This window comes from Mustela erminea, chromosome 6, assembly GCF_009829155.1.
Source record: "Mustela erminea isolate mMusErm1 chromosome 6, mMusErm1.Pri, whole genome shotgun sequence".
NCBI lineage: Eukaryota > Metazoa > Chordata > Mammalia > Carnivora > Mustelidae > Mustela > Mustela erminea.
In genome coordinates this window covers 1,572,627-1,598,246 of record NC_045619.1, presented here as the reverse complement: position 1 = coordinate 1,598,246, position 25,620 = coordinate 1,572,627, and the positions used below count along the sequence as shown (strand labels likewise).

General features: G+C 65.5%; 1 protein-coding gene across 2 annotated transcripts in view; it reads left to right on the top strand.

Annotated features, from left to right (window-relative positions):
- TAFA5 (TAFA chemokine like family member 5) overlaps positions 1-25,620 on the top strand; it is a 171,680-nt gene that overhangs the window by 123,942 nt on the left and 22,118 nt on the right. For both annotated transcript variants that reach the window (XM_032345891.1, XM_032345890.1), the window contains exon 3: positions 21,807-21,934. In XM_032345891.1, coding sequence (XP_032201782.1) covers positions 21,807-21,934 — 128 coding nt within the window. The remainder of the gene's footprint in view (positions 1-21,806; positions 21,935-25,620) is intronic.

Here is a 25,620-nt window from a genome sequence, read left to right as displayed (position 1 = left end):
GCCTGGGCAGCTGGCGGGATGGCCGCCCTTTATCGTGCTGTTAATGGTGAATAAAGGCTGTGTTTGTGTCGACTGCTGTCTCGAGGCCGTCACTTCTCGGAGGAGCCGCCACTTTCTCCGGTGGGGGCAGGGGGCTGGGATGCACTTTTCAATGAAGGGCCTTCCTTGCCCAAGGGTCGGGGTCACTGGGAGGATGGGCCACCAAAGGGGTTGGAGGCCGCGGTCACTCTGGCCGGTCTTCCAGCTGTGGACCCCAAGGGCGCGCCCCGGCCGGACTCTGCGTGAAGCTCGGGGCGGGCTGGCCCGGCGGAGTGCAGCCCAAGGTCGACGCTCCCGGCGGCACAGGGCAGAATTCCGAGCTCCGCGTTCTACGTGGTCGGGACCGGGATTAACAGCCACGCCTCCCAGGCGGGTTTAGGGGCCCCTTGTGACTCCATCCCGGGTCGTAAACATGGCAGAGGAGCGCCGTTTCCGAAGGCTGGGACAGCGGCTCCTAACTTACCTGTTTGGATCAAAATCCTAAACCTCGTTAAGTCAAACTGCCGTTGTGCGTTACCCGTAGGAGGACAGAGGAAGCCTCAGCCCAGGTGTTTGCCGGGAAACGCTGGAGGCTGTTTGGGTTCAGGACAGCCAGGCTGGGAGGACGGCCCGCGCCGTTCGGACACACTTCCTGAGTCACACGCTTGACAGCTGTGCTGCAGAGATGCGGGGGGCTGTGGCCGCCGCGATGGCCGCGCGTTCCCCGGCGCACGACGGAATGGACAGCAAACCGCCCGCCTCCCCGCAGCGCCACCCTGGGAGCGGGCCTCCCGCGGTGTGGGCAGAGCTCCTGGGGCCGGGAACGGGCAGCTTGGAGACTTGGAGCAGCTCGTACAAGAGATGGGAACTGCTCTTGGACAGTCCCCTGCGGCTGGGATTCATCGGGAGGGGACACCACGCACGGGAGCTCCCCGTGACGCTCCCGGCACCAGTGACGCCCGCGCCCCACGCACCCTCCTCCCTTGCGAAGTGCAGAACTTTTAGAGCTGTGATGTGGGAAGCACACGCAGGCTTGGACTTCTGGGGAAGGAAACAGAACAGTAAGCGTCGGCCGGTTGGCCTGCATGTCGCGACGACGTGCGGCACAGGCTGAGGAGGAGGAGCCCGGGGACCCGCTCCAGTGTCCAAAGGTCTACGCTGTGGCGTCACGGGAGGCCTTGTCCCGTCTGCAGGGGCAGCGCTGCGGAAATAAAGGCTTGTTAGGAGAACGAGCCGTCCCGGAGCGCAGCCAGCCGCACCTGCCCCCAGCGTGGACCCTGCGTGTGGGGAACGCCCCCGCCGCCCTGCTCTCCCTCTTTCTCACCCATGGCCTTGCGCTGACCGCCAGCTCAGTCTCCTGCTGTAGACCAGGAGGTTTGTTGTCCTGGAGTCCCGGAGGCCGCTGGCCACTATCCTGAGAATGAACCATGTCACCGTGTGCACGAGGCTCGGGGTGTCACCACGCCTGTGTCCGATCCGCCAGCTTCGCCGCAGCCCCCGGGCCCCTGCTAGCTGTGCTGTGAGCGCCTCTGGGTTTGTGGCTCTGTGCGTACCGGGTAGGGGAGCCGTCGGCCCTGAGGCCCCGGTGGCTGCCGGCCGTGGCTTCCGCCTCCCCTGCCTGCCTGCCTGCGTCCTGGTGCTCTGGGTCCCCATTCAGCCCCGGGTGGCCCGAGGTGGGCAGGGACGGGGAGGGACCCGGGTGGAGGGGGGCAGGGCCGCCGCTGCCAGCAAGGAAACAGCCCCCCTGAGCAGGGAGCGCAGGCCATGTGGGACAGACGCCACCCTGAGGGAAGGCCCCGCTGTGGCCGGGCCCTGGCACGGCAGCCACCCCGGGCTGGCGTTCTCTGGCTGTGCACACCAAGGTCCCCTGGGGCTCTGTCCCAGCCGGTGTGGCCCTCACTCGCAGGGGCCATGGACCAGCTGGGGAGGAGCTGGGTGGCCCAGGTTCATCACGCTGTGCCTGGCAGTGGCAGAAGCCGCCGGACGTCAGGGGCACTCGGAGCTGTGCTGGACCTCCTCTAAGGTCCGAGTGCAGGGCAGGGCTCAGGCTGCCAGGCCCACACGGCGTCCTGCCCAGCGCCTCCACACAGGCTCGGACCCGCGAGTAGACGGTCTCAGGGTCCGCGGGAGCCGCCGACGGGAGCACCTGTCTGGTCTCCGGGGCCCTCGCTCCCCTCTTGCTGGTGGTCAGGACGACCGCTCACCTGAGTCACTGTGCGGCCCCGCTCCTCGGGGAACTGGAGGTGGTTCCCTCTGCCCGTGTGTCTCCTTCTCGCCTCCCCCTCAGCTGTGGTCTGTGTCTGGACTCGGCAGGAGGCTCAGCGCCAGGCCGCGGACCCCCACCCCGCCCCACACACGGGGATGGAAGTACCAGCCCTCGGACCTTCTAGGACGTGGATGTGGCTCCCAGAGCAGCCCTCGGTTTCCACTTGGTCCCAGGCCCTGGGGACAATAGACGTCACCTGCCCAGTGCTGTCCTCCTGTCATGTCCAACAGCCTGGGCTCCCAAGACCATGGCCTGCAGGACCTCCAGTCTGCCACGGTCCGGCCTCGGGGTGACAGATGTGACCTCTGAAGCCAGTGGCCTCACCTCTTGGGCATCTGTTGCAACACACACCTCATGGAGCTGTGATGCCCAGCTCAGGAGAAGGGCTGGACCCCGAGGTTGCAGGCAGATGGGGTGCTGGCTGGCAGGGCCGGTGACCTTGGGACCCGCTGCGGCTCGGCTGCAGGACCCGCCCGGGGCCACGCCTTCCTGGGTATGTGTTCCGTGACCCTGCAGCCCGCGCACTCTGTCAAGGCCACCTGTGGCCTCTGATGACCTGGCCAGGGGTCAGGAAAACCACCACAAAGGCTCCGCGTGAAGGTCCTGCATGGGGATACGTTGGGGGCGCTTGGCTTTGGGTGCGGTCTGTGTGTCGGTGCTTCCACCGCGGCTCTGTCCTCTGCGTCGGGGACAGACTCACAGCCTCAGCGACTCGTGCCGGTGTCAGGGAGGGACGGTGCGGCGTCCGACCCCTCACGGTGGCCTCGTCCGTGCCTGAGCCCACAGCAGGTTTCTTAGGGATTCGCCATTACCAGATCTTCCTGTCAAGGGTGGCTGGTGGTTTGGGGGGGTGACAGCTGGCTTCCTTTCCTTCGGGTGTCCGACTTAGGTAACTTTACTGAAGTGACACCATAGTGACCCCGGCTGTCACCAGCAAAACCCGGGACCGACCCTCCCGGTGTGCCGGTGACCTCAGTGAGCCCGCTCCTTGCAGACACCAGCTAGAGTGCTGCTTCGCGGCGGAGGTGGATTACCTCACGGCGGGGCGGCTGGCCATGCAGAGGACCGGGTACCAGGGCTCCGTGTCCCCCGGGGCTGGGGCTCGGCTGCAGAGACCGCTTCCGTCGGCCCCACCCCGAGGCCACAGCTGCCGATTGTAGGAACCACGGGTCCCCTTCCAGGCAAGGCCACGAGGCTCTGTTCGCAGAGCTGGCCTGGGCTCTGGTCCGGTCCACGCCCCGACCCGTGCCTGCAGCCAGGACCACGCATCCCGCCCCCAGCCCCGCTCCCCAGGCCGGGCCAAACCGCTGTGTGTGAGCTCCGGATCGCAGGGCGCGTTTGAAGTAACTCCAGGGTACCAGACTCCCTCAGCTCTGTCGTTTGTCGGGCACCGTGATTCTCCTGACCCTGGAGCAGATCCTTAACTGAAGTCAAAGTGACAGTTTCCCAAGAGGGGGACCAGGACGTGGCCCCTCGCTTGGCCTCTGCACAGGGGGTGGGGGTGCCTGAGGCCAGCGAGCTGCAGGGGTGCCTGAGGCCGGGCAGCTGGGCTTGTAGGGACACGGAAACAGGCAGCATTGAACCTAGAAACAGGGGTGTCTGCTGGAAAACCCCTCAGTTCCCTGCCTTCCTGGGAAAGGGGAGCAGGGTGGGCTCCTGGGAACTTTCTGGTATCTGTTCCGTACGAACAGGCTCCTTTTCTCAGGTGTGACTTAAGGAAGGTCCGGAAATGCAACACCATTTCCTGCTCAGACCTCTGGGCACCGAGGACTACCCATGGGGAGCAAGGCCACCCCCGTGCGCGCACGGAAACCAGCCATGTCTCTGGAGCGTCCCCGGACCCGCGTGTCCTTGTTGTGGGGGCAGGCGAGGGTCTCCCAGGCAGTCGGTCCCCTCGGTCCCAGGCCCGCCTCAGGCCAGGGAGGACGGGGCTGTCGGAAGATGGAGGGGCTGGGCCTGGAGATATTCCAGGAGCCGCCTGGGGGCCTCTGGCTGCACGGGCACACGGTGGTTCCCCCCATTAGAGCACAGACCCCGCGTCCCCACACCACACATCGGCTGCCCCGTCACAGGCCCTCACACGACGCTGCTCACAGCTCCGCTCACAGCCACCAGAAGGGGCCGCAGGCAGAAGCTGTGGAGCCCACGGGCTGTCCCTCTCCCTGCATCACCACCCTCCGACCTTGCGTGGGGCCCGCAGGACAAGCTCAGAGGAAGGGCGGGCCCGGGAGTGAGAATCCTGGTCTTGACAGCACGTGGACCGCACGTGCCGCAGCGCCAGACCGAGACCCCGCCCCGCTAGGGACGGCAGCCTCGTTTTTCCGTCTGAGGCTTCTCCAGAGGCCAGGAGGCGAGGACGCATCCCTGAGGGGGTTCATCAGCCCTTCCCGCGGCCATGACCGTGGCTAAGGCTGCCGCGCTCCTCGGACCTTCCCTCTGTCCGGAGAAGGAGAGCACGTGCAGGTTCCTGGTGCTCAGCACACCCGAGGTCTGGGCGTCCAGACGGACGGACGGACGGGTCGATGCGTGATGATCGGATGGACGGACGGGTGGGTGGGTGGGTGGCTGGACGGAGGGTTGATGGCCGGCTGGATGGTTGGATTTGCGGGCGGACGGAGGGATGGTGGAGGGACGGTGGACAGACAGACAGAGCACGGCTCTTTCAACACGTCGTGGGCCCCACAGCGAAGGAGATCGCTGTGAGTAGGACCGCTCGGGCCAGCGGAACAGTCTTGCCCAAGGACGGAGACTGTGTTGTCAGGCCCAGCGTCACCTGGCCGCGGCCTGGTCCCTCCCGCGCAGGCAGGACCACCCCCTGTGTTGCCCACCCCCGCTGCTTCCCCGGAGACCGACACACGGGCGCCCCAGGTGGCCGCTCTCAAGGAAGGGTTGCCCGACTCCGAGCAAAGCACGGGGGCTTCAGGGGCAGCCCCCCAGCAGGGTGCCCTCCACTTCCGGAGCCGGGGGTCGCCGTGCTCCGTATCCTGAGATTAAAGCCCGGCTGCCTCGCATGTCTTCCCTGTCCAGGAGCTCCTGTCAGTTCGTGAGAATTTGCCCAAGAAATGTAATCGGAGGGATTTTTTCCTTCTCGACTTACATCTCTTAATCCTAATGAAGTAATGAAACAGCTAGCTCATGATAACTGTGCTTTTTTCCCCCGCTTCTTCCTCTCAATCTAATTTGATTACCCAGGTCTGGAGTGTTTTCCGCGGGCGGGGGCCGTCCGGTCATCCCAAAGCAAGGCCTCCTCCCCTGCGCGCTGGGAGTGATGGTTCCCAGGCAGCTAATGAGTCACGCTCATCAGAGAACCCTCTTGAAAATTAATATATTCTACAGGAACTATTTAAAGAAAAAATAATTATTAAGACTGTTCTCACTAAATTACGCCGTCTAGAAGTTGTAGAGAGAAGATTTTGTCTGATTTTAAGATGTAATCTGGGTTTTGCCAAGTTTTCCTCTTCTGACTGATTAAAGGAACGGACTCTGGGGGGCCGGGGGAGGGCGTTCCAGGAGCCGGGGGGACCCGGGAGTGCAGAGGGCCAGCCTCATGCAGGCCGAGGCCCTCGCTCCCCTCGGGGACCGTGCCCGTGAGCGACCAGGCTTCGGAGCTGCGGGGCTCCCAGGCTGCCCCCGGGGTGGGGAGCCCCTGCCTGTCTCCGTAGCATATGGAGTTCAAAGGGGACTCTTGACTCCACCAGCTCCTGGAAACAGCGTGTCCTGACATTGGAGATGGCTGTGACTGGGTCGGCCTGTGTGGCTTTGCCATGGGCCCTCCCCGTCCCCACCCCGGGGGCCCCTCCTAGACCTTGGTGCTTCTACAGGACTTTGTCTGCAGACGAGCTGAGCAGCCACGTGGCCTGAGGAACGGGGCTCGAGGGGACACAGAAGGGCCCTTTCTCCACCTCGGTCCCCCTCTAACTCGGGGGACATTGCACACCGACCCCGGGCCCGGGGGTGGGGGGCTCCTCACCCACACTGCTGAGCCAGGCTCGCCAGCCCCCGCCTTCCCCGATCCCCAGGTCTCCGGGTTCAGCCGACTTAATCACTCCATTCCTTGGAACACACGTTCACCCGGAAAGCTGAGGTCCTACCTCAGACCTGGAGTCAGAGCACAGTGGAGAGCTCCGGGCTCCCGGCGAACGTTAAGGAAACGCGCCCGAGGTGTCTGCGCAGCGACTCCACGGGGACGTGAGGCTGTGCGTTCCTCAGGAAGGTGGCTGTTTCGTCTGACGCGGTGACACAGCAGATTCAGTGCGCCGGGTCTTGACGCAGAGCCCAGGTCTCCGTGTGGCCCCACGGGGTGGTCCCGGCACGCCGGGGCACGTCCGAGTCTCCTGGGCAGAGCGTTAGAGACACAGACGCCCGTCCCAGCCGCTCACTCAGGCCCTCCGGGTGCCCCGGCTGCCGTGGTCCCCTGAGGGCCACCGTCCCTGCCTGCGTGCTCCGGGCCCCCCCGTTCCAGCCCCTGCCCCCCAGATGCTTCCCGTTGTCGCTGGCCGGGTCTTCTGTGCCGTGGACGGGGAGCTGGGATCGGTGCAGGGGTGGCCGTCCTCTCGGCCACGTAGATGCTGCCTCACTGCTTTTGTCCCTGGGCTGGGGGCTGGGCAGCTGCCGGACCGTACCCACTTCTCTCTGACGGGGTGGGGGCTCCGAGCCGGGACCCACAACCCCGTGCTCAGGGGATGGGCCTGAGCTGGCTGAGTCCTTGGCCTGGTGCTGACTGAAAGTGCTGGAACCTCGCGGAGGACATGCCTGCAACGGGCAGCTCGTTCCGCAAAATGCCTGGGTGTCCTGGTCGGGTTTGGCGGGGCCGAGGGCCGGGGGTCCTGGCTAATGGATCGGGAGCCCTCAGACCCTTGCTCACCTCCCCGCAAGGCCTGGAGGACCACAGCCCTTCGAAGACCCTGGTGGGTCGCGGAGCTGCACAGCGGGCCTTGCCCCCCAGGGGGTTGCCTCAACCCCAATGGCAGCGTCCACTCCAGTGGCCTCTGGAGCTCCCTGAATGTGCCAAGCTCCCAGCAGTGACGACGCACCTGCCTGGGGTCTCACCACGTGCCCCTCCCTCTGTCTTCACTGCCTTCTCTCCTTCCTGAACCTTGCCTCTTCCAGGAAGCCCTCCCGGCTGGCCCCAGGGCCTCCTGCGGACGTCCCGCAGACACGGCTACTCTAGTGTAACCTGTTCTCAGACTGCTGGCTCGCAGCTCCTCTGGTCAGGCCCGCGTCTCTGAGGCAGGGGACTCTCGGTCGGGCCTGAGGGAGTGAGTGTGGACCTCTGCCCAGAAGGCAAAGCACCCACGTGAGCTCAGGGGTCCCGGAGGCCGAGCCGGGCCGGCCCCCATGCCCCTTGCTTTCCCCATGGGCCTCCTGTGTTGGGCCCTGACAGCCCTGTGGGAGGAGGTGGGGAAGGCAGCCGGCACGTGCCCGCGAGCCGCAGAGCTGTGACTCTGAGAGGTTTTGTTCTGCGTGGACGCGGGCTGCTGACCTCGCCCGTCTCCTGTAACCGAGGAGACCAGAGCAGGTCAGGGACTCAGCCAGACCCCACCTGCTGGCCGGCGGCTCCTGTTGGCTCGGGTTGGCGCCGGCTCAGCAAGGAGCACTCTTCCCGCTGTGGCCCCTTGACGATCTGTGGGACGGGGTCTACGGGACAGTTTGTGAACCAGTTTAGGGAGGAGCGGATACACCCCTTCCCGTGGGGCTTTTGGCTTGACTTTCATGCCCATCTTGAGTGAGGGCCAGGGAGACGGGGCTGCGTGCAGCCCTGTGCGCGGACGGGCAATGGCCCACCGGATGCACCTGCTGTAGGCATCGCGAGGAAATGATGGACGTATTGACATGGGCGCCCGCTCCAGACAAGCTGCGTAACCCGGCGGGTCACAGAAGGTTCTAGAAGGCTGGGAGAGGGAGGACCAGGCCGGCACAAGGCCCTCCCTGACCCCTTCCTGTACCTCCTGGCTTTCCCCGAAGTCCCCTGACCTATGTTCTAGTCACCCTTCTGCGGGTCTGATCCTCTCTGAGTGATGGGGACAGATTGTCCCCACCCCCCGGTGACAGCTTGTCCCCACCCCCTGGTGATAGCTCGTCCCCTGGAAGCCCTCAGTCCCAGCCACCACGGAGCCAGCACACACTCGGAGGTGGGCTGGGACCGTGGTCTCTTGTGTGATTCTCGGACCCCCAGAGCCTGTGCTTCCTGGGTGCCGACTCCCGCACCTGCTCAGAGTAAAGGTGGGAGGGATTTATTCAGGCCCAAGGGCACCGGACACGGCCTGTGACCCTCTGTCCCATTGACAGTCACACGCCAAGTGCAGGACGTGGCCGGGGCTCCCGTGGGAGAGACAGGCGGACACGGGGAGGGCCGGGCTCGGGGTTGAACTTGTTCCGTGCGCAGCCTGGCGGGGCGCGTCCAGGGCCACGGAAATGCTCAGACCCTTGGTCGTGTAATTCCGTTCCTAGACTTTCGTCTTGAGACGATAACTCAAAAGAAGAGAGGAGGGGCGCCTGGGGGGCTCAGTGGGTTAAGCCTCGGCCTTCGGCTCGGGTCATGATCTCAGGGTCCTGGGATCGAGCCCTGCGTCGGGCTCTCTGCTCGGCGGGGAGCCTGCTTCCCTAAGGAAAAAATAAAAGGGAGGAAAGGTGTGTTTAGAGCAGCCTTACGCCGGGAGCTCAAACCGTGAGAATGCCTGTCCATGAGGACAGCACACGGACTGGCAGCAGCCGCGCGAGGCAGAGGTGCGGCCACGGAGGGCATCCACGGAGCCCCATGTGGAAGCTGGGGCTGAGCCGGGGCAGGAGGAGCGGCAGCGTGAGACCCAGGGGAGCCTGCTCTCTTCCGGAGGCCTGTGCCTTGCCCCCGGCTGGGCTGGGCTGTCCCTCTGCCGGCCTTCTCTCCGGCCTCACTTTGGGGTACCGCTTGTGTGGCCACAACCTCACAGAGCCCATGGACGCTGCGGACACAGCTTGCACAGATGGCCCCATGTGTCCGCCGTGTGAGGGGTCGCAGGGGCCCCCCCGGACCCCCACTCCCACCCCCAGGCCCCCCACCCCCGGGCCCCTACCCCCCACCCCCTATCCCCCGGGGGCCCCCCACTCCCCACCTCCCCCGGGGAGCTCCCACCCCCAGCCTTTAGATCTTGGGGGTGGAGTCTGGTCCCCCAGTTCAGTCCAAGGCACAGAGTGGGCTGAGCTGGGCCCATGTATGCAGCTGGCCAGGGCCTAGGGCAGTGCCGTGGAGAGGAGGCCCACCCAGGCCCTCGGTCTCAGTCTCGGCCGTCCCCCCGTGTGCGTCCACCGTCCCCCCGTGTGCGTCCACTGTCCCCCCGTGTGCGTCCACTGTCCCCCCGTGTGTCCACTGTCCCCCCGTGTGCGTCCACTGTCCCCCCGTGTGCGTCCACTGCCCCCCCGTGTGCGTCTACTGTCCCCCCGTGGGTCCACTGTCCCCCCGTGTGCGTCCACTGTCCCCCCGTGTGCGTCCACTGTCCCCCCGGTGGTCCACTGTCCCCCCGTGGTGCGTCCACTGTCCCCCCTGTGTGCGTCCACTGTCCCCCCGTGTGCGTCCACCGTCCCCCCGTGTGTCCACTGTCCCCCCGTGTGCGTCCACCGTCCCCCCGTGTGCGTCCACCGTCCCCCTGTGTGCGTCCACCGTCCCCCCGTGTGTCCACTGTCCCCCCGTGTGCGTCCACTGTCCCCCCGTGTGCGTCCACTGTCCCCGTGTGTGTCCACTGTCCCCCCGTGTGTGTCCACTGTCCCCGTGTGTGTCCACTGTCCCCGTGTGTGTCCACTGTCCCCCCGTGTGCGTCCACTGTCCCCGTGTGTGTCCACTGTCCCCCCGTGTGCGTCCACCGCCCCCCCCGTGTGCGTCCACCGTCCCCCCGTGTGCGTCCACCGTCCCCCCGTGTGAGTCCACTGTCCCCCCGTGTGCGTCCACCGTCCCCCCGTGTGAGTCCACTGTCCCCCCGTGTGCGTCCACGGCCTCCTTCATCGTACACGAGCCGCGGGCCTACCTGAGCCAGGGTCCCCATGTGCGTCACAGAGCTGGGGTGCCGTCCTGCTCCCCCTACTTGCTCTATGCCATATCGGGGACCGGACATGAGGCAGGTCCCCTGTCCTCAGGGCCACGGGCAGCTGCGGGCCCTCTGGCCCCAGGTCAGTGCCAGGCCATGCGCCGGGTCCCGTGGGCGGGCCTCCGTGGTGGAATCAGGGAGCGCTGTCGTGGTGAGGCTTTGGGATTTGACAAGCACAATGTGACTTGGAACTGAGGGTCCTTGACACAACACAGGGCAGGGACATCTGTCCCAGCGTGTGGGGGGTCACTGCGCCATCATCCCTGGGGGCCCTCAGTGCTGGTCATCAGGAATGGCCCCGCCCCAGCCACAGGATTGCCGTGGGGCCAGCCGCCGCCGTGTGCAACATTCAGCTCCGTGGGTGCGGCAACCCGTCCGCTGTTGGGCGTGCGGCACCGTGAGGAGCTCTGACCAGTGGCCGTGGAGTCGCTCCACACCCACCCACGCAGTCCTCCCCGCCGCCCCCCACCGAGCTGTCATCGTGTGGCAGGTGGGGAACTGGGGTCAGAGAGGGCCCGCACCGACCCTCGGGGCCCACAGGCGGCCCCACTGGACGCCGGCCCGCGGGGCTGCTGCAAACACTGGGCTGCCCTTCCGCCTCATCTCCCCTTTCCATTCCGCCGTGTCCTGGCGCCTCCGGCTCTTGCTGCCCCCGGGAGCTGGTCGTGGCCCCGCCAAGGTTCCCACTCAGGGGCCTCAGGGAACAAAAAGCGTGTGGGGCTCTGGTCGGACTGAGCACAGCTCAGCTCCCTGCGTGGTCACTTCTCAGCCGTGTGACCTTGGCAAGTCTCCTAACCTCTCTGTGCCCCCATGCCCCCTCTGTGATACCAGGATAAGGTGGGTCACTCCTTCGTGTGTGATGGTCAGCCACGATCATAGCAACAAATGAGCCCGGGCATCCCTGGGAGGACCAGCAAGGTGTCCCCGTGGCCTCAGGCTTCAGGCGTGGCCCCAGTGGCTTGTTGTGGGGCTCCCCAGGGGCCAGGTGGCCCTGCTCCCTCCCCCACTGCATTCGGGCCTTGGTGTTTCCAGCAGTCATTGCAGCACAGAAGGTACTTCTGGGACTTCGAGCATGTAGGTGTCTCCCATGCCCGGGGGCTGTCCCTGCAGAGACTCTAGCTTTCTCTCTGTTCTCCCGAGACTGGTGCGGCTGACCGTGCTGGGGAGGCAGGGTCCAGGGAGTTCTACATGTGCTAGCTCATGTCCACACGACCCCGGCCTGTCCCAGGCCAGGTAGTACCTCGCCCTGTACCCCAGACCCAGCACACGGGTCCCTACACACCATCACCTGTCCTGATACTGTCCCTGTCTGTCAGGGCAGTGCCCAGCTGCCTCCTCCGTGCCCCAGGGAAAGGCTGCCCGGGAGGGCCAGCGGAAAGCGGGCTCCAGGAGGGGTGGCTGAGGACAGCTTGGGGGTCACCCAGGGTGCCCTCCGACCTCCCAGCCTCATGGGCTGTCCCACCAGGAGGCCCCTTGTGCGCCTCGTGGAGCAGAGAGATGGCAGCCCCGGGCCTTCCTCATCCTCCAAATCTTCGCTCCAGGATCCTGGCTCAGTGCAGATGTCAGGGCCCGCGCCAGCTCTTTACAGGGCAGACGTTTCTGGAACCCTGCGATGTCCCACTTAGGTCTGCCTCCTGAGGGTCAGTGTGTGTGGACCTATAATCAGCCCGTGTGCATGTGCGTGAGCTGTCGGCCGCCCATTTCCTGGTATGTGGCCTGACCCCCGTCACCAGCAATGTCTGGGAGGCTTCAGGGGACACCCCCGTGTGAGGCAGACCCGCCGGAGAGGCTTGGGCCCCCACCCGGGCCAGACGGGGGCTGGCCGTGCGGGATCGCCCCGAGAATGGAGAACGCGGCCGGAGCTGCAGCCCCGCTGGCTTTGTTCTGGGTGGTTTGTCTTCCGAGCCGTTGAGTAAAGTAAGCAGGTTCACATGCTAATGGAAATGAAGAATCAGTTTATTCCAAAGGGAGCCTTGCCGGTTACGGGCAGCGGAGGGCCGGCACTGAGTGGCGCGGCGCGGTCTCCTCGGTCGCCAGGCAAATTAGCACGGCTGGCCCTGTCCATCTGTCCAGCCTGGGGCAGGCGGCGCTGACCACCGTCGCCGCTGCCGTGGGCCAGACTCCGGTGCCTCGGGGTCAGCTGCGTCTGAGGTCCCCGCAGTCGGGGTGCGTGAGGGGGTCTGCTGGGCTGTGTCTCAGCTTCCCCGTGAAGGGCTAGCCGTGATGCGTATCCGTGCCAGGAAACCAGGAGGAAACTGCCAGGTGCTTCCCGCCGGGCGGGGCTGGAGCTGGCTCTGCACTTCCCACTCGGTTCCTAAATGAGATGCCACACGCAGGGGCACACACACACGCGTGCATATGTGCACACCCATGTGCACACCCCCAGGCCGGCACGTGCAGCGTCACCGTCATACGTGCACACACGGACACGCAGCGACGCGGCCAGCCCGGTCACTTACAGACACCCGGCCGGCAGCTTGACCGTAGGAAGTGCCTGTGGCTCTGGTGCTCTGGTTAAACCGGGATCCGTGGAGACCCTCACGCCCACCTCCTGGGACCCCTGAGTGACAGCAGTGGGAGGAGTGAAGTCGGGGGCTGAGGGCACCAGTCCTGGGCCAGTGCTGTCAGGGAGGGGACGCTGGCAGGCCGCCCGGCCCCAGGCCCCGTGCCCTCACGCTGAGGCCACTCTGGGTCCACACCTGCACAGGCTCCGTTTCTGCACAGGTTCTCGTCTGTGTAGCAGAGACCCCTTGGGCCAGGCAGCCCAAGGGCCTTCCAGTCCTGTGTGTCTGCGCCCCACCATCCGTCACCCTTCCTTCCCCAGGGCCCTCCACGGAGCTGTGGGTGGTCCTCCACCACGCTGGGTCCGGGACTGTAACACAGAAGACCCCCAGGGCCCTCACAGGGACAGCAGGGGTGGGGGCTGGGCTTCCTAGAGCGAGAGGCAGAATGGGGACAGGGTTGGTTTCCAGGAGAGGGAATGCCTGTGTGGGAGGAAGCAGGAGAGCAAGAGGGCGGGGCATCTGGAAGGTCTGAGCCCCCCAGGGGCGTCGGGGACCCAGGTGGGACTTCTGCTGCTGGAGCTCATAGGGGGCAGAGCTCAGAAGGGTCTGGACCTGGGCACCGGCAGCAGCCCCTTGTCCTGGCTTCCTGGGGGGCTATCGGAGCAGTGGCGGTTGGGGGGGCGCATCTGGAGGGCGGCACTCACCCGGCGGCGCAGAGAAGAGCCAGGAGGCGGAAACTCCTGGGCCTCAGTCTTCTGGCCTGTGAAAAGGGGGCTCGTGCTCCCTCCCTGAAAAACGGCTCTGGGGGCTTAATGAGGTCATTACTACAAGTCACCTGTGGGTCGTTAGGGCTCCGTAAAGGCATTTCCTGCTTTCTCCTCCTCGAGAGGCCTCACCTTCGGGCTTGTGCAGACGACGACTCTCATGGTTGTCTTTGCCGGTGGACGCCTTCAGAGCCACTGCCCGGGGTGGGTTGTTCCCGCTCCCAGCCGAGGGCCACCCCCGGGCCATGGTACTGGTCCCAGGAGTCAGTGCGGATGTCACGCGTGCACAGAGCAGTAGCTCGGGGAATGTTAGCTGATTAAAATCGTCTCCCGGGCCTTCTGGAGAACAATGTGGCCGTTTGGAGGATTCGAGAGAAATCACACGTGTAAAGCACCGTTACCTTTCTGGAGTGTGAGTGAACTCAGTGAATGACTCAGCGTTGAGCTCGTTCTTAGGTCCGGGGGGCTCAGAGCCTGACTGCCTGGGAGCCTGGTCCAGCCCCGGGGGTGGTGCTTCACGGGGCAGGGAGAGGACCCCAGGCAGGGGCGGCCAGAGAGCCCCAGGCCGGCCATGCGCACCTGTCCTCCTCGGACGAGAACGCCTTTCTGGACTCGGGTCTCATGCTAATTCCTGCCTGGAAAGTGAGCCTCCGGCCGAGGACTCCGCTGCACAGGAGGAAGCTGGGGGTCGTGGGGCGTGCTGTGACCTTGGATGCACAAAGCGGACCCCTGAAGGTGCGCCAGGTCTGCGTCAGCTCCGAGGCATCATGGGGCCCTTGGTTTGGGCTCTGGGTCCCAGGGCCGCCCTGGCCCGGCTGCAGAGCTGCTCCAGGAGAATGAGCACATCTGCGGTCGGTGTCTCTGGGGAGGGGGACCTGCTGGGCCTGGCAGGTGGCCCCCTGGGCTCGGGCCAGGAGAGAAGTTGGCCTGGGAGGCCCGGCGGACAGAGGATGTGTCCCTGCTCAGGCAGAACATCCTGGGGCCGGACGGAGCTGAGGACGTCCGGATTCAGGCTCTGGGACGCCGTCCTCTCAGGATCTTTACAGACTAAGTAGGCAAGTGTGTGCTCGGATCTGGTGGAGCTTGTGGACGCGTGAGCAAGCGGCTGGCATGTTCGAAGCTGGGTTAGTGAGTGCAGCTCTCTCGTCGGCGGTCTGGGTCTTTTCTCAGTGCTTGTCTGGGCTCGGTGCGCACCTGCCTCTCTGGGGAGCAGATGTCCTCCAGAGCACACCTGACCCTCACGGGGGGAGGAGGGACCTGTGCCGGCACAGGACACTTTTCCTAAATGTTCCCCATTTAACTTGCTCACTGGCACGTTGGAGACCTGCCGCCCCTGGCACAGCATTTAAAGGCTTTCTGGCTGACCTGGGTGCCGCCATCTCACCGCGGCTCCAGGCCAGGCCCCAGAGCTGCTGCATGATGGGGACACAGGTTTACCTTCTACTGCCATCGAGACATACAAGGCGGGGGGGGGGGGGGGTTGGTGAGGCCCTGCCCACAGCCTGGCAGGGGGGTCCCTGCCCAGGGAGCAGCCAGCGTGGGGGGAAGCTTGTTCTGTTGATCATTTCGGAGAAGCTGACCGGGAGCTGAATTGAGAGGCTTGAGGAGCCCGACTGGGGGCAGGGCTGGGACTTGAGCCCGACTGGGGGCAGGGCTGGGACTTGAACCCGGGCCTCCTGCCTCCCGGCACTGCGCTCCCTCCATCATGGGCCCCGAGTCTCCACAGACTGGGAGGACACAGGGCCGGCAGGAGGTGCCTGCTGGGCACTCCCATGCCCACAGGCCTTCCCTAGCTGCATGGCCAGCCCCAGGCCTGGGGTGTGCAGCTGGGCCTGCTTCCCGCAGCTGTACGGGTGTCTCTGCGTCCAACAGAGTCCTCTGCTGATTTAGGGAAACTGGGTGTGGGGCTTGTGCAAACACAGCTCTGCAGCCTTCCAGGTCCGCTGTCCCCCAAGAAGGCTGGAGGTTGCTAGGAATGAGACGCCGGGGGCTCCTCCAGCCCCGTGCTCAGGGAAAGGTCTAAGAGTCCTCCCCAGCCCTCCCCCGTGCTGCGCTGTGGGCACAAGGCAGGGGGTACGAGGCTGGGACAGGTGGGGTCGGGGGGCGATCTCTGCTGGAACGGCGGGGACCACCGGGGCCGGTAAAGGTGACCTCCAGGCTCCAACCCCAGCCTCTCAGTACTCCACGTCACAGGGTACTCAGAACGTGCACCGTCTGAAAGGGGTTCCCGAGAGCCTCCAGCAAGAACTCTGGTGGGATTGAGGGGACCAGTGTGCTCCGCACAACAAGGGCTCAGTCCAGGAGCTGCTGATGCTACTGATGGTTAGCAAGGGTGCTGGTGACGATGATGGTGGTGACGGTGTGGTGGGGACGGCGATGGTGGTGGTGGTGGTGGTGGTGCTGGTGGTGGTGCTGGTGCTGGTGGTGATGGAGATGATGTTGACGGAGGTGGTGGTGGTGGTGGTAATTGCGGTGGTGGTTGTGGTGAAGGTGATGATGCCGTGTGGTGTGGCGCTGGTGGTGATGAGGAGGCCTCTTGAGCCTGAGGAAGCTAGATCTGCTGAGAGTGAGGGTCAGGTAGCAGAGATGACTTTGCAGCCAGACCCCCCCGGCCTTGTAGATTTCTGGAATGTGCTCCAGAAGGAGGAGGATCCAGGGCTGAGGGTCCCCCAGGCTCAGTGAGGGGCCATCGAGTGGCAGCACCAGTTCGTGCCCTTTCTTACACTGTCCTTCACGGGTCATTTCGGAAGGAAGCCACTGACCCGGCTCCATGGAGGGGAGGGCCAGCGGCAGCAGGGACTGATCCAAGCCTAACTGAGTTTGGGGCCGGCTCTAATGCCTGTGTGATGCTGCCAACGACATAGCATGTTCTTTTACCCGAAGGCTAAAGCAGACGTGCAATCTATTAGAATCCCAGGGGAGACCCTTCCCCTACTGGAAGGGCCGGAGGGACAATGGAGGGACAGGGACCCCACGGTCCAAGTGCATTACGCACAGCTGTCTCTGGGATGGGGCCACCGTAGGGAGAACCCAGGAGCGGCCACCACAGGAGAAGGAGACCGAAACCCCTTTGGCTAGAGGAAGGGCTGTGGGCCACAGGGCGGGCTCCTCCCAGGCTCCCTGCCACAGTTCCAGGCTGGCCCTCCGGGTGTGGGGCTCCACGTACGTCCAGAGCTCGCCGGAAAGAGCCCCTCTCTGACCATCTTGGGCATCAGCCCTGCCTCCTTCCCTGACCACCTAGCCCTGGGCGGGCAGCAGCGTTCCTCAGACTTCAATCATCTGAGAACTCCTTTGAAGGGAAAACTACTTCCTTGGGCCCCTTGCTAGTGACCTAAATCGTTTTTATTATGATGTTGCAAGCGGGGAGCCCTCAGCAGACCATAAACTGGAATAAACTGAAACATTCACAGATTAAACACAAGCAAAACTGCGAAACTAATAAAATTTAAATTGGCAGCATTCGTGTTACAAGGCGGGCGTCTAGGGAAGCCCAGCTCTGGCACTGGGCCGGCCACAGAGGCGTCCGTACCTGCGGGGCCCTCCCCTCTTCGCCGCGGGCTGTGAGACTGGGGACGCCACGAGCTGCAAGGAATCGTGCTGATTGTTGTGAGTCTTTGTCGCGAGCAGGCCCGGGGTTTCACGCAGAGCCGCCCAGGGGCCCTCCAGTGCCCGCCCTGAGCTTCTCACGCGTGTGGACACGTTGGCTTCGCGGCACGATCCAGTTGCAACGGGGACTGGGGACAGAGCCATGCATGTGTCCTGCCGCATGCTTTCCTCCTGCCGTGTGACACGAGGTCCCTAGCCCTCGCTGTGCAAACCCTGTGGGGCCTCTGCTCGCTGGTGTGCGGTGCACACCCATTCGAATGGGGAGCGGATGCCCCACGGAGAGGATGGCCGAGCTGAAGCCCGGGAGGAAAGGTCCCCACTTTCTCTAGGAAAGGCCTTGAGACGACCATCATCTTGTTGTCATACGGGTAGCTGGGGAGGCACGGGGCCTTGCTGTGTGTCTTAAGTCTGATACTCCTGTGAGAGACCGTCACAGGCCCTGACGTCACCTGCCCTTCACAGTGGTCATGTCCCATGGGGGTCAGTGCTCAGGGACCATGGCACAACCCTGGTTCTCAGGCAGCTGGTCACTGAGGGTGGCCCTGTGGAAACTATGGGGTGACCCCGGTGACCATGGCAGGAAGGGTATGTGTGTCGTGCCCCTGAGCCACTGTGTGAGGGGCAGAGAGCAGGGGCCCTGACCGCACCCCGGCATGGGGCCAGAGACTCCACCGCAGGAGCGCCCTAGTCTCGGCCCTGATGAGACCTTCCGGCTGTCCCGGGAGGGTACCAGGTGCTCAGGGGCGAGAAGATTGCCCCTCAGTCGTGAAAACGTCCAGCCTGGCGTGGCGGATGCAGACACCACCCCTGCAGCGCCCTCCACCCAGCCCTGCTCCGGGCAGGGAACCCTCTCCACCGGTCCTTCTCGAGGTCTGGCAGGGCAAGGCCTGGGGGAGAGAGTCCCTGACCATGTTCTTCCGTGCCTGTGGCGTGCGGCGCTGGGCTCTTCGGGGACTGGGTGTCACACTGCCTGACCCCGCATCTCTCCTGAGGAGACGGCGCTTCCCCCGTGCTTGTGTCCGTGCCCTGCGGGGTTCCCGAGGCCGGCGAGGCCGTGTTGCTGGTGGGCCGGGAGGACCCTCGCTCCGATCCCGCCACCCTGCGTGAGCGGGCCTCAGCATGCTCTTCTCCGTCTCCGAAGGGCTGTCCTTTCCCTTGAAGGCAGGTCATTCCCTGTCCTTCCTTAGAAGCGTCTGCGCTGCCCTGCTCAGGCCCCATCACTCCGGCCGCCCTGGTCTGTCTGCAGTCCTGGTCACTCCCTGTCCCAATATTGCTTGGGCACATTGGCCTCCCACCACATGGCCCGGAGCCGCCTAACTCACTTCTCTCCTGAGACCAGGGTGACCAGCCCTGCATGGCCATCGCCTTGCCGTCGCTCGGTCCCCGTGCTGCCCTCCCAGCACCGTCCGTGTCCTGAGCCAGCCGCCCGCACGGTGCCTGTAGCTCGTGTTACGTTGCTTACGCGTCTGGGCTGAAGCAGCGGGAAACTGAGGCAGAGCCCCCGTCCTGGAAGCACCTAAAAGCCCCCAGGGAGGGCAGCCCAGAGCAGTGCCCGGAGCCGCACCAAGCCCCAGCCTGAAACCTCAGCACTCGGGGTGGAACTCGCAGGCGGCGCTGAGCTCACGCCCCTGCCGGGCAGCAGCAAATACTCAGGCCCATGCTGGGGGCACGAGCCTGTTTGTGTTCCAGAGAGCTCGGTGTCTCCTCGGGCCTGGGGACAGGCCCGGGGGATGTGGTGACGACCCCTGACACACCGTGGGCCGAGGGGTCTCCTGTGGCCGTGGCATGTGGCTGGCTGCCACCACAGTCCCCAGAGGCCACTGGTCAGCTGCTGTCGCTCACGCCCCTGTGCACCGTCCGCTCCCGGAGGACGCCCTCCTCGGCGCTGGAGCTGCCTCAGCATCACGGAAGCGGTGACGTGTGGCCTGAAAGGCCCCTTTGTCCCAGGGATGGGGTGGCCAGTGCTGTGCCTCCTGCCGCCTCCCGCAGGAAGTGGGCTCCGCAGGGTGAGCCAAGCCCAGCGGCACAAAAGCCGCGTGTGCTCAGCGGCAGCCCTGCGGTGCCCTTGGCGGCCCTGGCACCTGACACGCCTGGGCTGCCACCCTGCGTCGGGGAGGGGGTGCCGCCAGTGACATGGTGTGTCTGCGTGGGCGTGTGCTCTTGCGTACGCGCAGGTGGGCCCGTGACTGCGTGTGCGCGTGTGCGCTGTTTGCACGCCCGTGGGTCTGTGCGTGCCTGCTTGCCTGTGTTCACGTATGTCACTGTGTATGTGCATGTGCACGCATGTTGGAACAAGCGGGTACGTGTGTGGTCAGAGGCCGTGGCTACAACAGGCAGGACCGGTGCCCCCCAGGCCGTGAGGACACAGCAGCCCTCCTGCCTCTCCCTCTCTCTGACCTTTGGCCCACTCATTTGCCATCACGCTCACGCGGCTTTCCGGGTGCTGGGGCCGCATGCTCCCTCCGTCCCGCGGCTCCCCAGCTCTCAGAGCTGAGTGCATGACGGTCGGGAAGGCACGGACGGGGGCCCCCATGCTGCTTCGAGAAACGGAAACCGAGGGTAGAAAAGGGACCCGAGGTGCCGTCGCGGGACGAGGTGGCCTCTGCCACAGGCCTGGTGGGGGAAGGAGGCTGCTGTGAGGCCCACGGACAGGTGCGTCCTGAGGCCAGCATTGTCCCCCTCACAGCCCCCTGGCCCGGCCTCGAGGGCTGCGTGTCCCCGTGCACTGACGGGCTGGCCCTGTGGCAGGTCTTGCACCCGCACCGGGTGCACCGTGCGTCCCGGGAGGACAGAGCACCAGGGTGAGCACTGCGGGACGGAACCCAGGCCTGGCCCCACTGCCTCCCCGGCTGGCTTCAGGCATCTGACCACATCACCACGTGTCTGCAGAGCAGGCCGCCCCACACGGACTAGGACCTGGTCCCAACCCGCTCTGGCAGCCCAGTTCTAAGTGACCCAGGCCCCCGAGCCTCACTGCTTTCCTGCCATGGAAGGGCACAGCCATCCCTGAGACAGCCTTAGTTCTGCTCTCGGCCCCTTGGGCCAGGACTGGGTGGTCCTGGGCCTCCCTGCGGCACGGATCAGCACAGTTGGCCCGCTATGTTGACCGCACTCCCCCGGAGTGGCTGGGGGACAGACGGGAGTGCAAACACAGAAGCTCCTTGACCTGCCCTTGAGCCCCCTTGCCGGGCCTCACGGCTGAGCCCAGACAAGCCTGCGCAGACACCCCGCACAGGATTTCCAGGGGTGCGTGCTTCAAGCTTCTGGCCTCTCTGTGGGCTTAAGGGGTGCGTTTGCTGGCGTACAGCCAGGCTTTCAGGCCGTCTCTTCCTGTCACCACACGGTGCTTCTGCGAAGGCTCTGCTACTCGGGGCTCCAGCAGGGACAGGGAGCAGAGGAGGAGCGAGGCCCCGGGGATGTGCAGGGAAAGGCACCGAGCTCCCGCCGAGCAGCCCGGGAAGGGGCTCCCGCCCGCCCCCAGCTTCCCGTCCTAGGGGTCCACCCAGGATGAGGCCGATCCCCAGTGAGCAGGATCCAGCACGTCCTCACCCTACCCTGGGGACCCGCACAGGCGCGTTTCCCACAGTGACGTCCCAGCAAAACAAGAACCACATCTGAGGGGTGGGTCTCCCTCGAGTCACCACTTGCTGCACTGCGGGGACAGGATGCCACAGGTGCGGTGGCCTCAGCAGCAAACAGCTGCCTCTGCTCGCCCTGGGGGCCAGGAGTCTGAGATGACAGGCCAGCCGGCTGAGGTGCTGGGAGGCCTCGTACAGCTCGGTGTTTCTACTCGTGAGGGCACTGACCCTTTCAGATCGAGTCCTCACCCTCGTGACCTCCGTTAACCTGCATTACTGCTCTACAAACACTGTCTAAGGAACCCCACACAGGGGCTTAGGGCTTTGCCATGTCACTCTGGGGACACAGTCCAGTTCATGGCACAGTGTAGAAAGGAGCTGGCATCAGGGTGATGAGCTCTTGTATCCCCAGAAACGACCCGAGACCCGCACCATGGCTCTCTCCCAGCCCGCTCGCCTTTTCCTGCTGCCGCCAAGGGGACAGTCAAGCGTAGGGAGCACAGGGCAATGCCCAAAGACGCACGTGTCCTCGCGTGGCCTGGACCCAGACTCCGCATCCTCGTGTCCTGGGAAATCCGAGGTTTTGTGCCTTCCGCAGCAGCGGGCTGGAGTTGGGGAGGACGCCGTGTTCGGAAGTGTGCACGTGGAGGGCTCAGCTTTGAGGTGAAACGGCGCCTGGCCCGTGGTGGGAATCCGGTCTGAGCACCCAGACGGCGTAACTGCGTGGGCCCCGGACTTATAACCGTGTACTCACTCGCACTTGCGTTTAGAAGGACATGCACGTGGTCCTAGTTCTCTCTCCGCTGCCGCGTACTGATGGGCTGGCGGCACAGCTGGACCGGGGGACAGCGCTCAAGAGGGGGCTGGGGACAGGGAGGAATAGAGGCCCGGCCCCCCGATGGACGCCAGGCGCTGCCCACCGGACCGTCCCTCCCCAGGCCGGGAGTCAGGCTGCTGGCGCTGCCCTGGGGCCCCAGGGAGCCCCGGCTGAACGGCTCTCTTCTCTCCCGCAGCTCGAATCATCAAGACAAAGCAGTGGTGTGACATGCTGCCGTGTCTGGAGGGCGAGGGCTGTGACCTGCTCATCAACCGGTCAGGCTGGACGTGCACGCAGCCCGGCGGGCGAGTGAAGACCACCACGGTGCGTATGCCGCGCCGTGCACCCCACACTCCGGAGGGCGAGCGGGCCCCGGGCGGCGGGCCCCCATGGGGAGGTGGGCCCCACGTCGGCAGGCACGGGGACGGGGCCGCTGGCTTGGTGTGGAGACACGGCCAGCCTCACTGCCTCCTCCATGCGGTCTGTCCTCGCCCCCTGTGACCAGGTCGTTCTGTCCCTACTGCGCCAGACTGTCCCCGCGCCGGGGGGCCCAGGGGCCGGACAGAACCAGCCTGAAGGCGTCCGCCCAGAAGTCCGCTCAGAGCCCCATGGGGTGGTTGGTCACGTTTCGTTGCTGGGATGGCGGGGGGCTCCGGCAGGGGCACGGGTTAGGACCCCCCACAGCCGCTGAAGCGTCTATAGGGAGCGGGAGCGGGAAGGGCGCGGTCCTCAGGGTCTGCTCCGGCTCTGGGTACTGCGTGGCGGCCGTCCGGAGCAGAGGCCCCGACCCTGAAACCCCCAAGGGCACCCCAGTCCCTCCCAGAGCCCGCTGAGGGGCCCCCTGCATCCCCTCTGTCCCAGGAGCCGAGGCCCGCCTGGGTCCCATGGCTGCTGTCCCGAGGGGACGGAGTGGGGGACGGGGAAGGGTTCTGGGGCTGCTCTCTGAGGTCCCTTTTTCAAGGTAAGTTCCTCAAGGCCCACGCACGGTGGTGTGAGCCACGGGAGCCGGCGCCTGCGTCCACAGGCTTGGGCGCCGGGACCCCGCAGCTCTCAGCCAGCCCAGCAGCGGCCTCTGCTTGCCCCGGCTGACCGTCACCCCAGTCCCGGCTCTTCCGTGCGCTCCACGTAGAACCCGAGCCCCGACGTGGGTTGTGATCTCCTGGCCTTGCTTTCCCGCCTCTGCGTCTTGGGAATGTCCAGTCAGGCAGGTCTGGGGCCCACAGGGAAGGATCCGGAAAGCCCGGCGGACATCCGAGTGTCCTCACTGGGTCACACAGGATGGGGGCTGCGGCCCCTGGAGCTGGGGAGGGGGAGAACCCGCCCGCTTCCTCCTTCCTCGCGGGTCAGTCTGTGCAGGGGAGCCCCGGCGGGCCGTCCAGACGCGTGTCCAGGGGACCTGGTTCCTGTGGCTGCCGAGGAAAAGCATGACCCGGACCCCTCGGGGGCTTGTTCTGAGGATGGGTCGTCTGTCTGTGGGGGTCAGGCGGGTTTGTGTGGGCAGCAGCGCAGGCAGGACCCACAGGCACCGGCCGAGTGCGGCTCTCAGCCAACAGGCCAGGGAGGCCACAGGGAGCCTTGTGCCGCCCAGCAGCCGCCCAGGCCATGTCCGTCCACGCCCAGCACGAAAGCAGCCGGTCAGCTGGGCCTTGCACATCTGATGCGTGTGGGGGTCACCGGCTCGTGACCTGCCACCTACCGGCTGGCTCTCAGGGGCCTGGGGGCTTCTGGCGTGTGTTGTCCCTTCCAGGCGCATCCAGGAGGTAGCTTACCTTTCTGGATCTTTCCGGGTCTTTCTGTGTGCTGTATCCAAAAGTCAGAGAGCTGGGAACAAGCAGATCCTAGACAGCCAACCCCTGTCCCTGCCCCTGGGAGCTGCGGGTCAGTGCGTGGATTCCCCGCTGGGCCCATGGCAGCCCTGAGGGCAGGACGTGCCTGTGACAGGGCCTGGGGCAGGGGGGCTAGGGAGGCTCCACACCACCCCACCTCAGTGGCCCTGGGGAGTGGCTGTGGGGTCAGACCTGCACTCCGGGCCCCGAGCCCGGTCCTGGGGGCCAGCCTGCTGGAGGAGGTGACCCAGGGGCACCGCTCAAGGTCTCACGGGTGACTTGAGGCTCCCGTGCCCTCCCCCACTCCTGAGCTCTGCAGCCCCCCGCCCCCGCAGCCCCTCTCGCAGGCCCCGCGCCAGGAGGCAGACTCTGTTCCTTGATGCAGTCCTTGTTGAGGCTGGTCCCGTGACCCCACAGGCCCAGGAGCTCAGGACCCTTGCCTTGGTCTGGCTGCTGTGAAAACCACAGCCGGCAGTGGGCGGCAGACGTGGTCTGTCTGCCTGCTGGGCCAACCCCCCTCAAACCCTGGGTCTGGTTTAGCACAAGCCCACGCGTCCTTTAGCTCTGAAGCTGGATTCTCCCATCTGCCTGTTCGGGGGAGCCCGCCTGGGGGGCCGCTGGTCCTCGGGCAGATGCCCCTGTGGGCCCGGTGTGGGCAGGACACCTGCTAGGCCCAGGGCCAGTCCGCAAAAGGGCTCGCTCTCGGCGCTCCTCGCCCTTCACAGGGGTGCACGCCTGGGGCCCGGCGCCCCTGGCCATGTGGAGGGCTTGTGCTCTGGATCGGGGCTGGCGCATCCCTCTGAGGGGCCGCGTGGTGATGCTGGAGGCCGGGGCCACCCCAGGGGTCTGCAGACGCGTCTCTGGCTCGGACAGCGGCCCTGGCATGTGGTGGCCATTCGCAAAGCTCTCTTCAAAGCTCACTCAGGCTCTCGACCCAAACACCAAATACTTGGAGCGTATGGTCCCGTCTTCAGGACGGCAGCTCGGTCCCGTCACCGACGTTGGTCAGCACCGCCGTGTCCTATTTCACCACGAGTAGGTTTCCCGTGAGATGGGCTTGGAGTGCCCTTGTGGCTGCTTGGCCACGTGACGGCCCATGCCCCTTCAGCGGCCACCGTCGTGTCTGAAGGGCTGTCCCCCACCCCACCCCACTCTGCGAGGGCCGAGCCGCTCACGTCTCTGTGCCCGGCAGCACCCGGCGGCGGGCACGGGCCTCACGGGCCCCTGCCCATCCCCCCACCCCCCCACCCCCCACTCAGGGCGGACATAAGAACGTGCGGTAATGAATTGTGCCATCACCTGTGTGGAGCCCGGGAACGTGCTGATGCGTGCGTTTCCGAGAACGCTCCTTCTCCGAGGTCAGGTCCTCACCCCATTAGTGGGCCGTGAAATTAATTTGCTGGGTCGTGACCCACATTTAAGAGAAAGAAGAAGAAATTAAGTAAAAATATCAGAGAATGTCGTGTCCTGAGGGGGAATCCGGCTGAGCGAAGCTCCCGCGTGCACGGGGCCGCCCGCGGGACGCGGTGACGGCTGCAGGTTATGGTGAATTGCGGGGAAGCCACCGTCCTGGGGAACTCGGGGAAGATCCAGCACCCGCGCGGGATTTCCGGGCTCTGCTTCCACCCTGGGTTAGTCCCGTGGACGCCAGTCGGCGCCAGGAAAGGAGACATGGGGGGCGCTGCAGGCTGACCCTCAGGGCCACGGCGCCCTCCCATGACATCCCCAGAGGTGGTCTCCCCCGAGCTCCACAGTCCGCTGATGGCGCCCAGCCTGGGTCCACCTTGCAAGCGAAGTGCCCTCCTGCCCTCCCTACACAGCGCGTCCCCAGATGCTAGAGGCTGAGCTCGCAAGGGGCACGTGCTGGCGGCCACCGTGATGCCGCAGTCGGGAGCCGCTCCACCACACATGCGCACGCATACGTTTTGCTGGGCGCCCGATGGGAACTGCTGTCCTGTCTCCCCAGTCAGAATGGACCAGCCACACGGGAACCCATCTTCCCTGGGAGCTGTTACGCGACACCTCTGAATTCTGTCCTGTGCGAATGGCCCGTTGTGGGCCTGAGGACCCCTCACTGGGGTGTCCCTCTGGCTCTGTCCAGGACCCGGGATTTCCTGGAAACTCACTTCCCCCAGCAACACTTCCATGAGCAGGCTCTGAACCGGTGGCACAGCCGCCCCCGCC